This window comes from Macrotis lagotis, chromosome X (assembly GCF_037893015.1).
Source record: "Macrotis lagotis isolate mMagLag1 chromosome X, bilby.v1.9.chrom.fasta, whole genome shotgun sequence".
NCBI classification, from domain to species: Eukaryota; Metazoa; Chordata; class Mammalia; order Peramelemorphia; family Peramelidae; genus Macrotis; species Macrotis lagotis.
The window spans coordinates 387317735-387338091 of record NC_133666.1 but is presented as its reverse complement, the minus strand read 5'-3'; the positions used below and the strand labels follow the sequence as shown (position 1 = coordinate 387338091).

General features: G+C 32.8%; 1 protein-coding gene across 7 annotated transcripts in view; it reads left to right on the top strand.

Moving 5' to 3' along the window:
• Window positions 1-20357, top strand: part of RALYL (RALY RNA binding protein like) — an 888236-nt gene that overhangs the window by 641785 nt on the left and 226094 nt on the right. Inside the window, exon 1 of one of the 7 annotated variants that reach the window (XM_074208460.1) lies at window positions 6461-9020. The exons of the other annotated variants lie outside the window; for them this stretch is intronic. Coding sequence (XP_074064561.1) covers window positions 8984-9020 — 37 coding nt within the window. The 5' untranslated portion in view covers window positions 6461-8983. Of the gene's footprint in view, window positions 1-6460; window positions 9021-20357 lie in introns of those variants that run through there. 7 annotated transcript variants of the gene reach the window in all.

Below are 20357 nucleotides of genomic sequence, written 5' to 3'. Positions count from 1 at the left end.
ACTAAATGATTTGTGTGACGTCATAAAGACATGAAGCATCAGAAGTTGAGTTTGAACCTAAATCCTCCTCCTTCACAATCAAGATAGAAGGGACACTCACATTAACTGTCATGATAAAATTAGCTGAGAGGAAAGGATGAGTGAGCGTTGCCCATAGGGTTAGCTAGTTCTGAAGTATCTGTGGACCTCTGTATAATCCTCATTCTGTAGAACCTCTCTTCTACTGAATTTTGATTTTTTTAAAAATTATAGACAATATGCCCAGCTGAAAGCTTACTAATATATCACTCATCTTCTATTTGAATTCTCTAGATATAAATATGATAATCTATAAAAAAAATTTCTTTGTATTTTTCTCTCACTCCTCAGGAAATGTAGATTCTAAAAGGTTTTAAATGCCAAACAGAGGAATTTTCATTTAAGCCCAAAGTTATTAAGGAAGCATTGAAGTTTAACAGAGAAGGACAAGCTATGACCTGATCCTTTGGACAATCTTGCATTATATGAAGGATGGATGTGAATACAAGGATCCAAACAAAAGACCTTTACAATAATCAAGAGGAGAAGTGCTGAAAGCCAGAACTAAGAGTGAGATGAGGAAAGAAAGGAGAAAATATAAAAGGAGTTAGAAACTGAATTTGGCAACTGATGAAGTGGATGGGATGAGAAGGAAGATAACACTTGAAATTACAAACCTAGGTGACTGGAAGGATGGAGGAGTCTCTCCCTGGAAGTTACAATGGAATTCAAAAGAGAAGTGGGTTTGAGGAGAAATATGAGTTCCATTTGGATATGCTGAATAATCAAACCTTTGGAAATTGATGCGATTACCAATTAGAGAATGTAGAGAGAAGAGAGAAAAGGAACCAGGAGGGAAACTTAGTGTCTTTGATATGGATGATGCTCCAGCAAAAGTGTCTAAAGAAAGAGAGATCAAAAAGAGAACGCAGAGAAAATGAGGGTAAGCAACAGTGCCAAATAGGGCAGAAAAGTCAAGAAGGATAATTGAAGAAAATCAGATTTCATGACTAGTAAATAATTGGTAACTCTGAAGAGTTAAATGAGGAAATCATAAGCTAAATTTTAAAGTCATTGCCCAAGTAAAAGAATATTGGAAACTTAGTTGTGCTTAAATCAGTAAGGGTGGACTAGACTAAATGGCTCTTGACTTCTCTTTTGAATCTCAAATTCTGTAATGATTTTGGAAGCTAAGAGTGAGAACATAAACTTGTCAACTAACTAGGACTATAAAAGAAAAGTTGAAGGGGCCACTAGGTGGCGTAGTGGATAGAGCACTGGCCCTGGAGTCAGGAGTACCTGGGTTCAAATCCAGGATCAGACACTTAATAATTACCTAGCTGTGTGGCCTTGGGCAAGCCACTTAATCCCATTTGCCTTGCAAAAACCTAAAAAAAAAAAAAAAAAAAAAGGAAAGGTTTAAAGACCAAAAGACCAAGAGAGATTGCCTAATACCTATTACAAGCAGATAAACCAAAATAGAGACTCATAAAAGGAGGAAGAAAACCTCAGAAGACAGGTTAATTTACTACGAAGAAGTAAAATAACCTCTATTCCCCATTCAAAAAGAAAATTTTTGACCAAAATGAATCAAAAAAGAAAAGAAGGCTCAGCTAGGTGGCGCAGTGGATAGAGCACTAGCGCTGGAGTCAGGAGTACTTGAGTTCAAATCCAACCTCAGACACCTAATACCTAGTTGAGTGGCCTTGGACAAGTTGCTTAACCCCATTGCCTTGCAAAAAAAAACTCTAAAAAAAAGAGAAAAAAGAAACTATTAGAAGAAAAACATTTGGAATTAAATTAGATTGGAAATAAGTCCTCTCACTCTTTAAGCACCACCCCCCCCCAAATTGAAAGAGCACTGGATTTTTAAAAAAGGAATAGAATTTAGAGAACACGATGGGCATTCTCTCTGAGGAAACAAAGTTTCCTAAAAAGAAAATAATAAATTTGAAACAAAAAAATTCAGACATGTAAGAAAATTTGGCAGGAAGTAAGAAAAGCAATGTGAAAAGGATATTAATTCTATAAAAGTTAAAGCAACACTTTACCTTCAAAAGGAAATTCATAGAAATTGTTTAATGATGGTCAATCTTTCAGAAGAGCATGCCAAATTAAAAAAAAACCTAAAGACTATATTTCAGGAAGTTATGCCACCATCACTCTCAAAATTTGTTCAGAAACTTTATATAAATACTAAGGCATATTTGCTATGGTATTATATTATATTATATTGTTTATATTATATTGTAGATATTACATGTTATATGTTGCTTCCAAGAAAAAAAATCACACTTGAAACTCCATGATAGTAATTAAATTTACCAATATCAAAAAAGATTTACAAACAGCCAGGGGGAGGGGATCTTCAACTATGGAGAAATTCCAATCCAAATATCCCAGAATTTCTTATAGTCATAAAAATTTGAAGAAAATTGAATAAGCATATTCAAAATAAAATAAAAGAATTACAAGCTGCAAACTCTAAATAACATCTTGCAGCACTGAACCTAAAAAGTTTCCATGGAATAAACATATGTGAGGTTCAAATTAATCTAACTAAAACAGACTTCATTTGGAAAATGAGTGTATATTTCATAATTATCCATTGCTGAGATTTGAAAATGAGATAAATAAAAAGAAAGATTTTTTTAAAAGAATTTTTGTAAACTTAATTAATTTAAAAAAGCTTCTAGCTTCATCAGTTTTACAGTTTATATTGAAAAAATATTTTGAATGTTTACAAAATTTACATGCCAGGACTAAAAGCAAACACAAAATCACATAAAAGCTAAAAGACGTAAGAATATGATTAATTTGTCTTTGCTGTGAAATCATAGAAATAATTACTCTGCCTTCAAGTAAAATTGGACTGTTTGAACTTGGTGTGCTTTGACTTTTTACTAAAAAAAAGTGTAGTTTCTAATATCTAATCAAATAGGCATTTATTTTTTCAATTAATTATTTTGAATTTTACAATTTTTCTCCTAATCTCACTTCCCTCCCCCCACCCCCTACAGAAGGCAGTCTGTTGGTCTTTACATTGTTTCCATGATATACATTGATCTGAGTTGAATGTGATGAGAGAGAAATCATATCCTTAAAGGAAAAAGAAGTATGAGATAGCAAAATTACATGATAAGATAAGATAATGTTTTTTTAAATTAAAAATAATAGTCTTTGTTTAAACTCCACAGTTCTTTCTATGGATATAAATGGTATTCTCCATCACAGATACCCCAAAATTGTGTTTGATTGTTGCATTGATGGAATAAGCAAGTCCATTAAGTTTGATCGTCACCCCCATGTTGCTGTTAGGGTGCACAATGTTCTTTTGGTTCTGATCAACTTGCTCAGCATCAGTTCATGCAATTCCCTCCAGGCTTCCCTGAATTCCCATCTCTCCTGGTTTCCTAATAGAACAATAGTGTTCCAGCCATTTCCCCAATTGATGGGCATTCATTCAATTTTGAATTCTTTGCCACCACAAACAGGGCTGCCATGAATATCTTTGTACAATATTTTCATGATCTCTTCAGGGTATAGACAGACCCAGTAGCAGTATTGCTGGATTAAAGGGTATGCACATTTTTGTTGCCTTTTGGGTGTAATTACAGTTTGCTTTCCAGAAAGGTTGGATGAGTTCACAGCTCCACCAATAATCTATTAGTGTCCCAGATTTCCCACATCCCTTCCAACATTGATCATTGTTGTATTGGCCAGTCTGAAAGGTATGAAGTGGTACCTTAGAGATGCTTTAATTTGCATTTCTCTAATAAGTAATTATTTAGAGCAATTTTTCATATGACTAAGGATTGTTTTGATTTCCTCATCTGTAAATTGTTCTCTGCATATCCTTTGAGCATTTGTCAATTGGAGAATGGCTTGGGTTTTTTTTTTTTTTTAATTTGACTCAGTTCTCTGTACGTTTTAGAAATGAGTCCTTTGTCAGAAATACTAGTTGTAAAAATTGTTTCCCAATTTACTAAATTTCTTTTGATCTTGGTTACAGTGGTTTTGTCTGTGCTATAAACAGGCATCTATAAAGTGTTTTCTTTTAGTAAGCTAAAATGTGAGGGATCAGAATAAAAGACAAAAATTAAATAAAATTTGCCTTCAAAGAACTTACATTGTATGAAGATAATACAGAAAAATTTGGATAGGCAAAGAACACTCACAACTGTGAATAATTAAGGAGTATGCCACTGGAAAATCTTAAGCTATTTGTGATGGTTTTGAATATGGAGTATAATCCTATAAGCTTAAAACATGTTTTTATCAAAATCATTTTTACGAAGACAAAGATAATTCTCAATAAAATAATTAGTTTGTTGATATGGAAAAGAATTTTAGAAATGTAAAGTTTATATTCTTGTTCTCTGAAAGAATATGAAAAGGTGAAGAAACATCTAGGTATTGCAATGTTTGGAGCACTGGTTCTGAAATCAGAAGGACCTAATTTCAACTTTGTGTGACTCTTGGCAAATCAGTTAACCTCAATTGCAGAGAGGTGGTGGAGGGGAGTGGGAAGGGGAGAGGGAGGGAGGGAGGGAGGGAGGGAGAGAGAGAGAGAGAGAGAGAGAGAGAGAGAGAGAGAGAGAGAGAGAGAGAGAGAGAGAGAGAGAGAGAGAGAAAGTGTGCACTCTCCCAAGAGGATAAGTGTCAAGTCATTCCACATCCTCCCTGGTAAGATTTTTCCCCTTGATTCACAATGATACTTTACTTTAAGTGTGAGACACTATAATTAACCAGTAGACTCTTTTCTCTTTGTCTGGCTGGCAGAAAGGAAAAGGTACATTTATTTGAACTGAATTGAACATTCCTTTTTCTGATAGAAATAACAATAGTAGTTGGCATTTTGATATCATTTGAAAATATACAGAGCTCCTTATATGCATCATATTTTTTGATGTCACAATAGCCCAGTGAAATAGATAGGAGAAGTGTAATGTGCTAATTTTATAGCTAAATAAACTAGTTGACAGAGACTGTGACTTCTTCAAGGTCACTCAGTAAATAACAGAACTAAAACTCAGATCCAGAACTAAAACAGAACGCACATTAGATTTAGAATAAAAGGATATTGATTTAAGTCTCTATTCTGCCATTTACTATCTATGTGACCTTGAATGACTTGCCTTATTCATTACCTTTCCCTGAGCATTAATTTCTTCATCTATAAAATAAAGGGTCTTGACAATATGACCTCTAGACTTTATTCCAGCTTGAAATCTAGGCATTCTGCCTTAAAGAATAGTGTTCTTTCCACTGTACCAAAGAAAACCATAATAAAACCATTGATGAAAGTTATTGAACCTGAGAACTAGAATCAAGATTGAAGCCAAGAGGGAAGGAAGACATTAGATAATATTAGGGAAAGTACTTCTTACATAAAATATACTTCCTCTAGATCTTTTAGTTCTTTTCAAACTCATTGTTTTATTTCTATTTCTCCATTGCCACCCTCCCTCTCTTGATACCACAGTTTTCCTTACTATTGCTAGTCCATACACCAAATACCTCTAATTGATTTTAAAACCACTATCTTAAAGTTTGCTACTTATTGAAAATGGCCAAGCATTACTAATCTTGAATGTCTTTTTCTTCATAGTTGTTTTTTTCCCCTTGGTTCAATGGAAGCTGTGTATATTACTAAAAGTAAAAGAAAAATGTTGCCTTTATATGCACATACGCCTTCTCTGAATGGCAAGATATAAAAGCCAAATATTGGAGGTTGCAGTTGCAAAGTAGAGCCATTAGGTCAAGGGCAAAGAATCAATTTTTGCTCATACTTTAGTGAATGAAGTTATAATCTCAGTAGTACAGAGTAGCATATGAATGAAATAGAGAAGAATCATATCTTCCTCTCTTGTGTCTCTTGTCATGACTTACTCTCTTATTTTTGACTATGATAATTATTTGCTCACCCAAACCCTCAGAGAAATAGAGAAACAGGAAGGACTAAAGATGGAATGCTAGCCCCGCCCCCCACACACAAAAAGATGGCATGTACTTGAAACGGCTAATCTTTTATAAATGGAAGTATAAATGAAAGAGTATTTGTATTGGGATTTAAAGATGTTAGTTTGAGTTATTATTTTGGACCAGTTACTTATGAAAATAGGATAAGGAGCTTGGCCTGCACATTATATGGAGCTTGTAGAGATAATCAGTAACTACTGAAAAGAGAGTTTCAGAATCAGAGATTACCTGTATGACTTTGGAAAAAATATCTTAACTTTTTTGGACTTCATTTTCCTCATCTGTAAAATCAGGAGGTTGGACTAATTGACTTCTAATTCCTCTATTAATTGTAGATCTTTGCTTCTATGTTGATGAGAGATTTATGAGTTGAGCCTAAAAAAGTGAAATATAAAGATGCTTATAAATTTTCACTCTTAATTAATAAAGCATTTATCAGGTGTCTGCTAAGTCCCAAATACCTTCTTGTCACTACAGATGTAAAGACAAAAACCAAAAATAACTCCTGAATTCAAGGAGTTTGAATTCTTCCAGGAAATACAACATTTTCATAGATAAATAAATATACAAAATAAACAAAAAGCAATGAGAGAATATATATCATTGGACTAAAGGAAAGGTCTCTTGAAGGAGACAACATGAGTTGAAATTAGTGGGGAATTAGTGGTAACAAGAGTTAGCAGTGAGGACAGTATTTTTGTTGTGAGGGACTACTGTGCAATGAATGACTCAGAAGCTGAAATAGAATGTCAGATACATAGAAAGAATAGCAAAAAAAGCCATTTTGGCTATAGCATAGAGTTAATGAAGGGGAGCAATATGGAATTATTTTAGAAAAGTAGTCTAGAGTCATTTGGGTTCACAAAAGTCATTATCATCAAGACAGTGGAACTAGACCATCTAAAGGGGGTGACCAGTATGTTGGAAGGACCTTAGCTTGAAGATTTTATTTGAGAAACTAAATCGATAGATGGGGGGGGGGGTAGAAAAAAAAGAGAAACTTTTTAGAAAAACTTAGAAAACAAAGAAATTTTAGATATTTTACCTGGCAAAGAAAAGATGTAAGTAATATTATTAGGTATTTTGAAGGACTGTCATGTGAAAAAAATACTATACTTACTCATCTTTTTTCCATAGGGTAGAATTAAGGACAGTAGGTCGAAGGGACAATGATATAAGAAAAAAACAATTAAAATTTTTCAGTAGTATAATAGATTACCTCAGTAGGTTAAAAAAATAACTTACCAGAATGTTTTAAGCAGAAACTGGATGGCTACTTCCTGATAGTCTGGTAGAATGGGTATTTGCTCTGGTACGGATTGAGAAGTATCAAAGCATAATAGAATGAAAGTGGACTAAGAGTCAAGGCAGATGGATTAAAATCCTGATTTACTAAGCTGATTAGTGGTGTCATCATGAACAAATAAATTCGTGTTTTAGAGTTCTATATTTTTTAATAAAGTGATAGAAGACTTAAAGGTAGAAAGAAGTTTAAAGAGCTTTTGGTTCAGGTTCCTCATTTTAATTGAAGCCAGAGAGATATTTGACTTACCTAATAAGAAGCAACAAGGAGGATTCAAACTGAGGTCACCTGGACCAAATAGGCTGTCATCCTTGATCCCTCTTCAGCATTTAACACCATGAACCACTCACTCATTGATATTCTTTTCTTTGATTTCTGTTATGATGAAATCGCATGGTTTGCGACTTACCTTTCTGACAACTCTTCCTTTATCTCCTTTGCTGTATTCTCTTAGCATCCCTTAAGTATGGTTTCTCTGCAAGATTCTCACATTAGCCCTATACTTTTCTCTCCACACTGTCTCTCCATTGGTGATCTCATCCACTCCATTAACTTCATATACAATATGAGGATAATAATACTTGCACTACTGCCACTTTGCTAAAAGCTTACCATCATTTGGAGGAAGCATCATCATCTAACTCTGGACTTAGAATTTTTACCTTAAAAAACCTTTTTTGGGCAACCATAGTCTAAATGAGTGTCTTTAAAAACTGTTTTGAAAGATTTATTTAATAAACATTATAATGAGGGAAGCTAGGTGGCACAATGGATAGAGCACCAGCCCTGGAGTTAGGAGGACCTGAGTTCAAATCCAGCCTCAGATGCTTAATAATTGCCTAGCTGTGTGACCTTAGGCAAGTCACTTAACCCCATTGCCTTAAATAAATAAAACTTTTAAAAATCTTTTTAAGATAAAATAAACATTATTATGATTAAATGCACAGTGGAAAAGATTTGAATGTGTTTCCTATGATGATAGCTTCCACAACAGAAGGAGCCTCAGAATATAGCAAGTCTAATCCTATCTTGAGACTCAGAGGTTAAATGACTTAGCCAAGGTCACATAGGTAGTAACAAACAAGAATTGATCCTAGGTCTTAAATTCCAAATCTAGTGTTCTGTCAACTATACCATTAAATTTTTATTTGGAATGTTCCTCTAAGGAAAAGTGCTTGCATTTCTTTAGACCAAGGTAAAACAGGTTACCTGAGTTTTAAAGAAAATTTGGATCTCTGTTTTGTATGTGGACTAAAAGAAATGTCAGCTCACATTGCAGTTTTTCACATTTAGAGAATATTACACGAGTTGTATTATATATTCTCTATATTTTCAAATTCATTGTTATTTCTAGGTGTGTAGATACATTTGTAATTCAACATTGCTTCATGTACAGACTTTAGCTTGCAGATTTTATTTGAGAAACTAAATTAATAGATTGGGGGAATATTAGAAAAAACAAAATTTTTCTCCTTAAGATTTGCATTCAGAATAGTAGTTACAGGCTATAGCATCTCCCCTGTAATTTTATGAGAATGGTATTACCCTGGCTTTCACTGTGAGATTGCTGGTTACCTCCTGTCAGTGAGCAACTGTCTTACTGCAAAGCAGAGGCACAATCTCATCTCTTTGTCTCCGTGTTCAACACAATTACTTCTTAGAAAGTCGGATTTCTTCAGAATGACCATGTACAAGAGCAAACGCAGAAATCAGAGATGTAAGTAAATCATGACCCAACTTTTCATCTGATTTTTGAGGAGAAAGAATACTTGATTTAAAATAAAAAACTATTCATTACTTCTTCAATCTTTCCTAATACTATACATGATATTGGAATGTTCTAATCCTTATATTTAAGTATGCTGCATGCTTAAAAGATATTAGTGGGGGAAATGCCTAGTTTCTATGGAAACCCCCAGAAAGTAGATGGCTTTATAAAATCAACCGAGAAACAGATCACATTCAATTTCAGTCCAGCTCAGCATCCTTTATTTGGGGCATTATGATTGGGTGGTTATATTGTTTGCTTTGCCATGAGTTACACATTTTCCTTTCCTGGAGATTTATTGTAAAGGTTGGGAAGTCATCCTTATAGGGACTCTGAAACTTCAATAAATACAACTTTAAAGAGAACTGAAATAGATATTTAAGAGTTAGAGGAAAAGATGTAGGGCAAAGGAAGTGTGGTTAATGTAGGTGACAAGTTGGATTTCTGTCAATATGTAAAATTCAAAACCTCTTGATTAATATCCTGTTTGTTTCCTAGTTCATTCTGGGTGAGAGATGACTTTAGCTTTATGTGTGGATAGAGTTCCTCCAAATCCTCCCCCTCCCCCCCAAAAAAGAGTAGAACAAGTTATAGACATAAAGCATAAATGGTAATGATTTTCAAATAGACATTATATGAGATTAGGGAGATACAAAGAGACTATTGAGATTTTATTGAGATAAAGCTCAAAATATGATCTATATCAATGTCAATATGCACACATAAAAAGTTTCAGTCCCACACTTATGTATATAGATAGATAGATAGATAGATAGATAGATAGATAGATAGATAGTAACATTCTAACATATCATCTTCTTCATAGTCTCTTGGTTGAAAAAAATGCCACAGTCACCTCAGAGGGGACAAATATTAGACTGCATATAATTGAAGATTGGTCTGTAGCAACTCCACTTTGTTCTTTGCCAGAACCTGCAATTTTCATTATTCTTCAAAAATGCTTTTGATTTTAAAATAGTCATTATCACATACTAAGAATAGCTCTACAAGATAAGAAATAGTTAATAAAATGCCAAATTATGACAATGATTTATTTTTAATATAATTCTTCAGTGTTTGGTTCATTTTAAGGTAAGATCTAAACATTAGCATACCTCTTTCCAAAGAAGTTTTATGCACTGCAGAAAGCTTACAAACCTAGGTCAAGCAGCATGCTCCTAAAAGACTGGAATGCCTTCCTTTTCAATTTCAGTTTTATGATCTAGAAACAGCATACAATAGCCACTACCCTTTTCCTATGAAATATTGGTGCAAAACCTAAAAGTAAATGGTGATGAATTTTTCTTACTCCCTTTCCTATGAATGCATTTCATTAATGCCTGTAATTGCACTCCAATGTACACCCTATTCATTTCTCTTTATAAAGCTATAGATCCTTCCCACCCACCCCCCAAAAATCCGGGTACTCATTGCTTTAAAGTGCAAGTCAAATACAGTACTCAGAGGAAAATTGCACTACATTCACATAATCCCCCCCAATGGGTTCCCTTGCTTGATGAAGTCTATGATTAAACAGCAGGAGAAAATTATGAATTACATGAGACAAATCAGAAGATGTATAATTATAAAGGCATAAACACAGGAAGATATATTGAAAGGTTTTGGTAAGAAAGCTAACATATTGTTTGTGTTTAATTGTATCAGTGAGTGACATTCTGTGGAATTTCCTATTTCCATAACTTTAACATATCACCAAAAATTTATTCTAGTTAGCAAGCATAAAATCAAATTAATGTATTAGAAAGGTTAGCAGGGAAGCCAAGATGATTTCTAATCTGTTTTCTTACATTACACCGAAAATATTTTTGCCAAGGTGCATTGAATTTTAATGATTGCTATCCAACAGGTATGTGAATAATATCTCATTTACCCTGGTAGAGAAATCAAATATAATATTATTCTCAATCAGATCATCTTAGCACATATTTTGGAGCAAGTGGAAAACACATACTTACCTTGAAGCAATTTTGGTAGTACTTAAGACCATAATTGCATCCTTACTGATTCTCATTGTAGGAATGGGAGGAATGTTATTTAGATTTTTTTCCTATTAAAAGTGAAACCAAGCATATATTAGTTTTCTAATTTTCCAACTCATTAAAACCTCAACATAATCTTTGGTTAAAAATAGTTTGAAGAAAAACATACTTTATCATGAGAAATGTTAGAGGAATAGAAAATGTGCTTTTTTATTGGTGGCAATAAGTTTAAAAAGAATATTAGAAAATGCAAACTTGGAATAAACCTTGTTTCAAATGGGATTTAAAATGTTTAACCTTCACCTCTGAGTGAGTTGGTTATTTGTTGTTCTTTTCAAAGGAACATCACTTTTTCTCTTAGCTCAGATGGAAGTATTTCTATGGAAAATATTCCCTTGGTTTCATGGTTGTGTCGTTTCTTAAACAGTAAATCTTACCATAGATAACTCTTTTAAAGTCTCTAAATTTCAAGAGAGATTTGACCATGACATTGTGTGAGTATTGATTTTGTTGATTTCAAATCCTCACATGATAGTATAAATTTTTCTTGCCTTTTTATTTGTCAAAATATAAGTAGGTGTCATTTTTAAGGAAATACAATAGAGCATTATTTTATCCATTTCGTAAACTAAGGTGGTACTTTGTATCTCTTGCTGCATTTTCGTATTGTGAATTGTTACAGTCTTTATGGTTGTGTTCTATTGAAAAGAATGCTGAATTTGGAAACACTTAGACTGTAGAACCTTGATTAACTGTTTTAGTCTCTCTAGAGTACAACCTACATTATGATGTTTTATGAATAAAATACATTGTACATTAAAAACATAGATTAAAAATCAGATCTTGTGAGAATGAATTTTGAACATACCTTTTCCATCCTACTAGACTAGAAGCTTCATAAAGACAGGGTTGATGGCCTATCCTTTGTATATCCCACAGACCCTAGATATCTAATACTGTAATAATATTTGAATATCTTTTTTTGAAATCTCTTTACAAAAGGAAAGATTGTGAATGTATTCTTAAAAGAAAATTATGAAGAAAGGATAAATGATAGAATGGTAATATTAAATATGAATTTTGAAGGACCGTTATTTTTCATACTTTATCACTGAAAATATAGTGAAAAATCATGTAGATTTTATTATTAACTCTAATTTAAAAAAATGTTAATAGTATGTTTTCATAGTTTTAAATTTATATTTGTAACTATCATTTCATGTTATGTATCTATTTGCTATATGGAGAAAAATTTAAGATATTAGTTTGTGTAATATCTAAATAAAATCTATCTTAAATATAGAAATATTGAATGGCAGCTAAATTGATACCATATTGCATTCAGTAGTTGATTGCAAAAGAATTATGCCATGATTCTATTCTTTTTAAAAATCTGAGATCAATTATGTATGGCAGGGATATTTTCCACTTAATCAATTTATTTATTCTGGATATACTGGACCATCTGTCTTTAACTTTTAAGATTTCAACATTGGTGATAATGAATTTAGGGTGTGACTGGATAGTTTTGGAGTTTCTCAAAGTAAAATCAAGGACAAAAAGAGAATGTAATAATTGCTCTCTAGTACCTAATTGTTTTAAGGGTCAACTTGCTTTCATAATGGTTATATACCACTATAATGGCTGAAATATGAGTTTAGAGAGCTATGATCTTTCCACTTCAGCATCAGCTTTGGGGTTTTAAAGGACTGAAGCAAAGCAATAACTTGGCATAAATAGACATTTTAATAGTCTGAAATCTTGATAACATTGCCACTATAAAATTTTTTAGATTAGCAACTCATTTATCATAATCATTTCTGAGCTATAAATTTCCAAGGGAATTTTTCACTTGAAATTTTGAAATTTACTATTAATAATAGCATTTATCTACAAAATATAATAAAAGTTTAATATTTTTTAAGTTTATGCTCCCAAATAGATTATTTCCTCTTTGTTGACTAAAGCTTCCATGCATAGATTCCATTCAAACCAATAGTTGATTGTCATTATTGATAACTCTTGAGTTTTTGGAGGATCAATCTTTGTTAATAGTAAATACATATCTCACAACTCGTTATAGGTAGCTTGCTCTGTCCAAGGTCCTGATGGGTGTCTTCTTATTAGTATGAATAAAAAGCTTTAGCTTATTTAATTGTTGAGGGAATCACATCTGAATTGAGGGAATCAGAAAAATCTGATTGAACATGCTTGGAAGTTACTCATATGTCAGTTTCAGAGCCATGAAGTCCAAAGGCTGACTGATAATACCCCTGATACAGATTGACCTTAAATGGAAATACACGTTGGTCTGGCTTTTACCTTAATCACAGGCATTTGCAGGCTCTAGACTGTGACTGATTCCTCCTGTAGGGATAATTTACTTCTCTATATGGCATAAGACAGATGATCTGCCCTGTGTGTTCTTCTATTTAGCTATGCTCCACATAGTCAAAGGTCATTTCTCTGGAGGAAAACACTGTTAAGCTCTTGCTTGACTTTGCTATTTGCAGAAATAGTTTGACTATCAGCATTCATCTGCTCATTTGGTTGCCCTCTTCTCTGACTCTGGATAGCATTCATGACAGGCAAGTATCAAAATCATGACATTTAATTCTACTCTTGATGTCATATTGCTTACTCAATGTGCAGTGACATATATAACTTTCCAATATATCATAGAATTAAACACTTGCTGTATCAGAATTTATGAAGAACTAGTGACCTATAAGAGTTAAGTAGACACTTAACAAAATGTTAAAAATTCATGAATGCAGGTATAAATCAATGTCACTTTAAAAATTCTCTAATGAAGAAATACAATTTCCCTAAGATCATTTCCTTACTGATACTGTATATTGACACTTGATTTGGCATGCCTATTTGGCAGTGTGTTTTTGTAGGAGGATCACCCATTTGTCTTGTTCTTGGTTAGGTTATCTCTTTCTCTTCATGATTTTTGAAATATTTATAATGGGCATATCATATAATTATTTGAATTTACTGTCCAAGTGGTCTGAGTCTCATTAATCATATAAGTATAGCTGTCACCTTATTTACATATGATGTACCAAAAAAAGAAGGGGAAAAAATAATTTCTAGCCCCCCTCTATGCCAAGAAAATCTCCTGGAGGATGATAATAGAAATCAATGACATTTACAAAAACCATCATAATGACTAATAGCATGAATTTCTACTTTGAACCTTTTGGGATTTTGGAGGTCCCTGCTCTTTCTCCTAATCACTTTCATATTCAGAGCTTGATGAGTTTTATAAAAATATTTGGCATGGAAAATAACAAAAGGTCACAAATTACAAAAATTATTTTAATATTTTTTCCTTATTGATTTTCTAAGTCGATTCAATGTAATGATCTATATATTACATTAACATTACAAAGAGAGTTCCAATGAAATGGATTAAAAATTCTAATTATATTAAGACTGCTAAACTAGGGGAATGAAGATATAGACTCCTCCAAATTACATTTCTGAATATGAAGCTATGGTGATTTTAAAATTTTTTTCTCAAATTGTTGCATTATAAAGAAATACAAGTAAACATGTTGAAAAATTATTTTCTGAATTTGATGTTAGGAAAATATCAAAGGGAGATTTGAATCAGATTTTGGTGCTAAGTATCTTAGTCTTCAAATGTTTCCAGTCATAATCTAAAAATGATGTTCCTATTAAAATCATTAGAACTTCCTTCCTAGACTTAGAATATTCAATCGACTGAAAAAAGAAAAGGAACTATTCATGAATAAATCAAGACTTATCATCAGAAAAAAATCCATTAAGATAACTTTCTATATTCACATTTTTTTAAAATCCCCTATACCTTTTTTTAGGCTTTTTTTTTGCAAGGCAGTGGGGTTAAGTGACTTGCCTAAGGCCACACAACTAGGTAATTATTAAGTGTCTGAGGTCAGATTTGAACTCAGGTACTCCTGACTCCAGGGTCAGTGCTCTATCCACTGCACCACCTAGCCATCCCACCCTGATACGTTTTAACCAAATGATTATACATATTTTAAAATTTGTTCTATAGGTGTTACTGTTTTTTGTTGATGATGGTCCCCAGATTTCAGTTTCCTTGATTGTCAAATACTGGTAGAAAATGTTTCTGAAAGATTTTTAAATCTTATCTTAATCATCTAATTTCACAGGATTCATATCTGAAAGAGACCCCGAGGAATATCATTCAATTATTTTGTTTTTCCAACTGAGTAAATAGAATTCAAAGAAATAGAGTGAATTTTGCCAAGTGAAAAGGAGTTTTGAAATGACAAAGAGATTCAAAACAATTTTTTTAAATTAATTAATTTTATTTTTAATTCAAAATAATAAAAAAGCATTTCCATAATATTGTATAATAAAAGGGATGATTTACACATGAAACTATAAATCTATTATACACAACTTGCTATTTCTTTTAGACATATAATTGTAATCGTGAGATTTCTTTTTTTCTTCCCTCTCCACTCCCCTAGAGATGTCTACCTACTCTGGATGTAGATGGTGTCTTTTTTATATATTCCTCATAGTTAAATTGGGTATTTATGATAGTCAAAATGATGCATTCACTTAAAGTTATTCTTAAAACAATATTATTGTTACTGTATGCAATGTTATCTTTGGTTCTGTTCATTTTACTCTTCATTATTTCTTGCTTTTCTATGATTGTTGAACTCATCATTTCTTATAGCATATTAGTATTCCATCACAATCTTATACTACAACTTGTATAGTAATTCCTCAATTGATATAGGCACTCCTTTAATTTCCACAATTGATATGAACAGGAAGTTTTTTACAAAAGGAAGCAAAACGATTCATATATGCCCTAAATCATTACTGATGGAAAATTGCAAATTAAAACAATCTTGAGATATCAATATATGTTGTAGGGGGTATAGAAAAATGGGACTCATTCATTGTTGGTAGAATTGTGAACCAACCCAACCATTTTGTTGAGCAATCTGAAGTTATACCCAAAGACCTAGCAATATCACTACTAGATGTATTTCCAAAGATGATTAGGGAAAAAGAAAATGAACCTATATGTTCTAAAATAAGAAAATATAAAATATGGATAGGAAAAATACTCAAAAGATAATAGTTATAATAAACAAAATTGACAGTAAATACATTTATTATTTATTGGATTTTGATAATATCTTTGCTAAGAAGGAAAGAAAAAAGAAAAAATGAAGGAATAAAGGGAAGGAAAGGGAGGAAGACAGAAAGGAAGAAAGGGAGGAAAATAAATAGAAAGAAGAAGAGAAACTACCAGAAATTATTTTAAAAGTAGAAATATGCTATGAGAAGCAATGTGATGCAGTAGAAATAATAACTCTGAAAAGTATTTACCTCATTATCATTAAGATATTTTTCAGTTCTAAATTCTGTTCCCCAGAGCTACTCTAGAGCAGTGTTTCCTAAATAGATGGTAGAATAACTGCATATCTATATTTTCTTGACCACTCAGACAACTCCAGTCCTAAGGTTGTGGCTCTACTGCAATTCAGTGTTAGGTTACTGGGCCATGTGATAAAGAGGGAAGCAGGGAATTGGAAAAACAGGATACAGGGAGAAGGGGAGAAATGATTAATCTATTTTGGGGGCATGCAGATTTTCAGAAAGAACCTTGATTAGGACAAGTTTAGTAAATCTGTTTTTTGTTTTAATTGCTATGTGCCAGAGATTAGGGACAGCTATGAGATACAGTGGATAGAGCACCAAGTCTGGAGTCAGGAAGATTCATCTTCATGAATTCAACTCTAGCCTCAGGCATTTATTAGCTGTATGACCCTAGGCAAATCATTTAACCCTTTTTGCCTCAGTAAAATGAGTTAGAGAAGGAAATGGCATGCCACTCAATTATCTTTTTTTTTTCACTCAATTATCTTTGCCAAGGAAACCCCAAATGGGGTTGCTGGACAGTACTAAAAACAACTGAACAACAATAAAACATTAGAAATTGGAAAACAATGCTTTTAAAAGTCATTTGTGATTTATTATGAATTATAGGAGTATCACTTGATTTTGAGAAACAAAATTGTTCATAAAATTTTGGATTTATTAGTTACATTAATTGATTGTATTGTTTTTTATTGAAAAATATTCACTCTCAACTTGTAATTATTATCACTCATTTATGAATATTTTCACCTATGAATGACTTAATATGTCCAAAATATATTAATTCTTCTGCCAATGACAATATTTTATTTCTTTATTTGTTTTTTATTTTTTATATTTTTTTCTTTATTTGCATTTTAAAGCAAAACTATATCTACTTTTACTGAACTCTGCACACTATTCTGTATTTTTATACAGTGCTTTGGGCTACTAATCATGGAAAGATTCTGTAAGACTCATAATGTATGAGACCCCTGGTGAGTTTGAAACTGGAGTTACATGGAGTAACAGCCAGATGTAATTTTTTTAAATAAACATGCATTATGGATATAGCATGAGCCCTGGAGTCAGGAATAGCTGAGTTCAAATCAGGCCTCAAACACTTAATGATTACCTAGCTGTGTGGCTTTGGGCAAGCCACTTAACCCCATTGCATTGCAAAAACCTAAAAAAACAAATAAATAAACAAACAAACAATAAATAAATAGGAATTTATTGTTATTCAAATTGATTGTATCTATCTTATTTTTAATTTTTTTAGTTTAAGGAAATGAGGTTAAGTGACTTGCCCAAGGTCACACAGCTAGGTAATTATTGTCTGAGGCTAGATTTGAACTTAGGTCCTCCTGACTCCAGGGCTAGTGCTCTATCCACTGCACCACCTAGCTGCCCCTATATCTATTTTCTTAAAAGTTTTAACAGGCAGGAGAAATTCTAATTTTGTAATCACCTGATCACATGAGTTTAGGTCTGCCTATGTTCCTTCTCTTTTACCTGAATTGTACATTCTTTTACCCTAGCTTCATTTCCATTTTAGTAGAACTTTCAGATAAGCACATTTTTCGTAGTTTATTTTACTAAATACAACCATTAGGAAACCTGCTGAAATATCTAGAGACATGTAATGTAGTAATTTCTTTTAATTTTTAGTCTCTATGACTAAAGAAAGAATGCTACAGTCTCACATAAAATCACAATGAAAAAGGTAAAAGCCTCCACTTATAAAGAATAAAAATAGTCTGCAGTGGGTTAATTTAATTTTACTGCCCCTAGGAAGGAAGAAAATAAAAATGTTATCTGAGATTTTGAAGATTACTGTTCATGACATGTTTTTACCCACTGTGGTATTTTAGAGAGACATTTATTTTAGTTGTATGAACTTTTTCTTCCTGGACCTCACCTGCTATTTCTTTTGCAGCTTTCATGTCTTAATCCCAATTTCTAGTTTATTTTGTTCAGTTGTTTCAATTGTGTCCAACTTTTCATGACTTCATTTGGAGTTTTCTTGGCAAAGACACTGGAGTAGTTTGCATTTCCTTCTCCAGCTCATTTTACAGATGAGGAAACTGAGGATTAACTAACTTGTTCAAGCTCTCAAAGTTAATAAATGTCTGGAGTCATATTTGAATTTAGATCTTCCTGATTCCTAGACAATTACTCTATCCACTACACAATCTAGTTGCCCCTATCTATTTTATTAGTATGACTGCATTACTCATAGCCTTATACAGAAGTACTGTAAGTTCTCTGATGGCAGAAATTTCTGAGAGATTGCAGTAAATTTTCTCCAGTGTCTAGCAAACTACTCTGCTTATATTAGGCCCTCAGAAGGATATGATCCTAGAAGAACTCATTATTCCTTCTCAGTATAAGGCAGGCTTTTTGAGCAAAATTTTTAATCAAATCCCTGGAACTTACCTGACATATGGTGTTTGTTTCAAATTAAGCAGTCTGCTGTTTGTGTCCTCCATAAACAGTGTTTCTTTTACAAATGATGAAAAATGAAGGGCTGAAGTTTCCTGCAAATACTCCTCAGGAAAAAAAATTAACTTTAATAATGGGATTTGAAAATAAGAAAAGAAAGTAAAAATTGAAAAAACATGGGAAGTGAAAATAACCAATAGGATGATAGAATTTAGTGCTAGAGGAGTCTAGAGAGAGAAATCATCTAGTCAAACCCTATCATTTTACAGATGATGGAAAGAGATCCACAAAGACTAAATGATTAAGTCACACCCAGAGCAAGTAACAAAGCCAGTAATAAAAATCAGAACTGCTGACTTCAAAGTCAGTGAGCATCTTATTACCCACAAAAATTTCAAGAACTAAAAGTTTTGCTGTTATTGAATCATTTCACAAATGTCTGACTTTTTGTGACCCCATTTTGTAGTTTTCTTGGCAAAGATACCAGAGTTTGCCATTTCCTTCTCAAGCTCATTTTGCAGAGGAAGAAACTGAGGCAAATAGAATTAAATAATTTGCTCAGGGTCACTGTGAATTTCTGAGCCTTCTAAGCTCAGGTCTTCCTTAATATCTACTACACTTCCAAAAGATGGATTGCTCACTATTATTTAAACAAATTTAAAATTAAATTCCTCTTTTGAAAACTCCTGCTTTCTCCTCTGATGGCTAGGTAGTTCCCTCCAAATGGAATTCCTTATGTTTAATACTATTGTTGTCTTTAGTTGAAGCCTCAGGTTGTTTACTTCTCCTGAGATTTGTCCCAGTCTCAGCAACTTCAATTCCTTAATTTAGTTTTGAAAGAGCAATGCAACAAAATCATGAACTGGTATGAATAACTTGAGTCAAGAATGGCATACTATGACTTTGAAGCATGGTCTTCATATTACACAATATAAATATCTGCCAGTAACTAGTGTTCTTATATCCAAGTATTATATATAATGGACATTGTCCCACTTTATGTGAGCCATGAACTGTGTTAAGAACTGGCAATATGAAGAAAGCAAAAAAAAAAAGTTCCTGCCCTGAAAGAACCCACATTCTAAGGGGCAGCTAGGTGGCATAGTAAGGGGTGGCTAGGTGGCGTAGTGGATAAAGCACCAGCCTTGGAGTCAGGAGTACCTGGGTTCAAATCCAGTCTCAGACACTTAATAACTACCTAGCTGTGTGGCCTTGGGCAAGCCACTTAACCCTGTTTGCCTTGCAAAAACCTAAAAAAAAAAAGAACTCACATTCTAATGGGAAAAAGTAAATCCAACATTCATTTCCTTCACTCCTGGTCTTTCTTTCTTAAGAGGATACAGATCTATAAAACATCCTAGTGATTTCCCTTAGAATTATTTTATTTCTTCTGCACTTACAATTTTTCTGTTTAGATTAACTCACTGTCATAACAGTA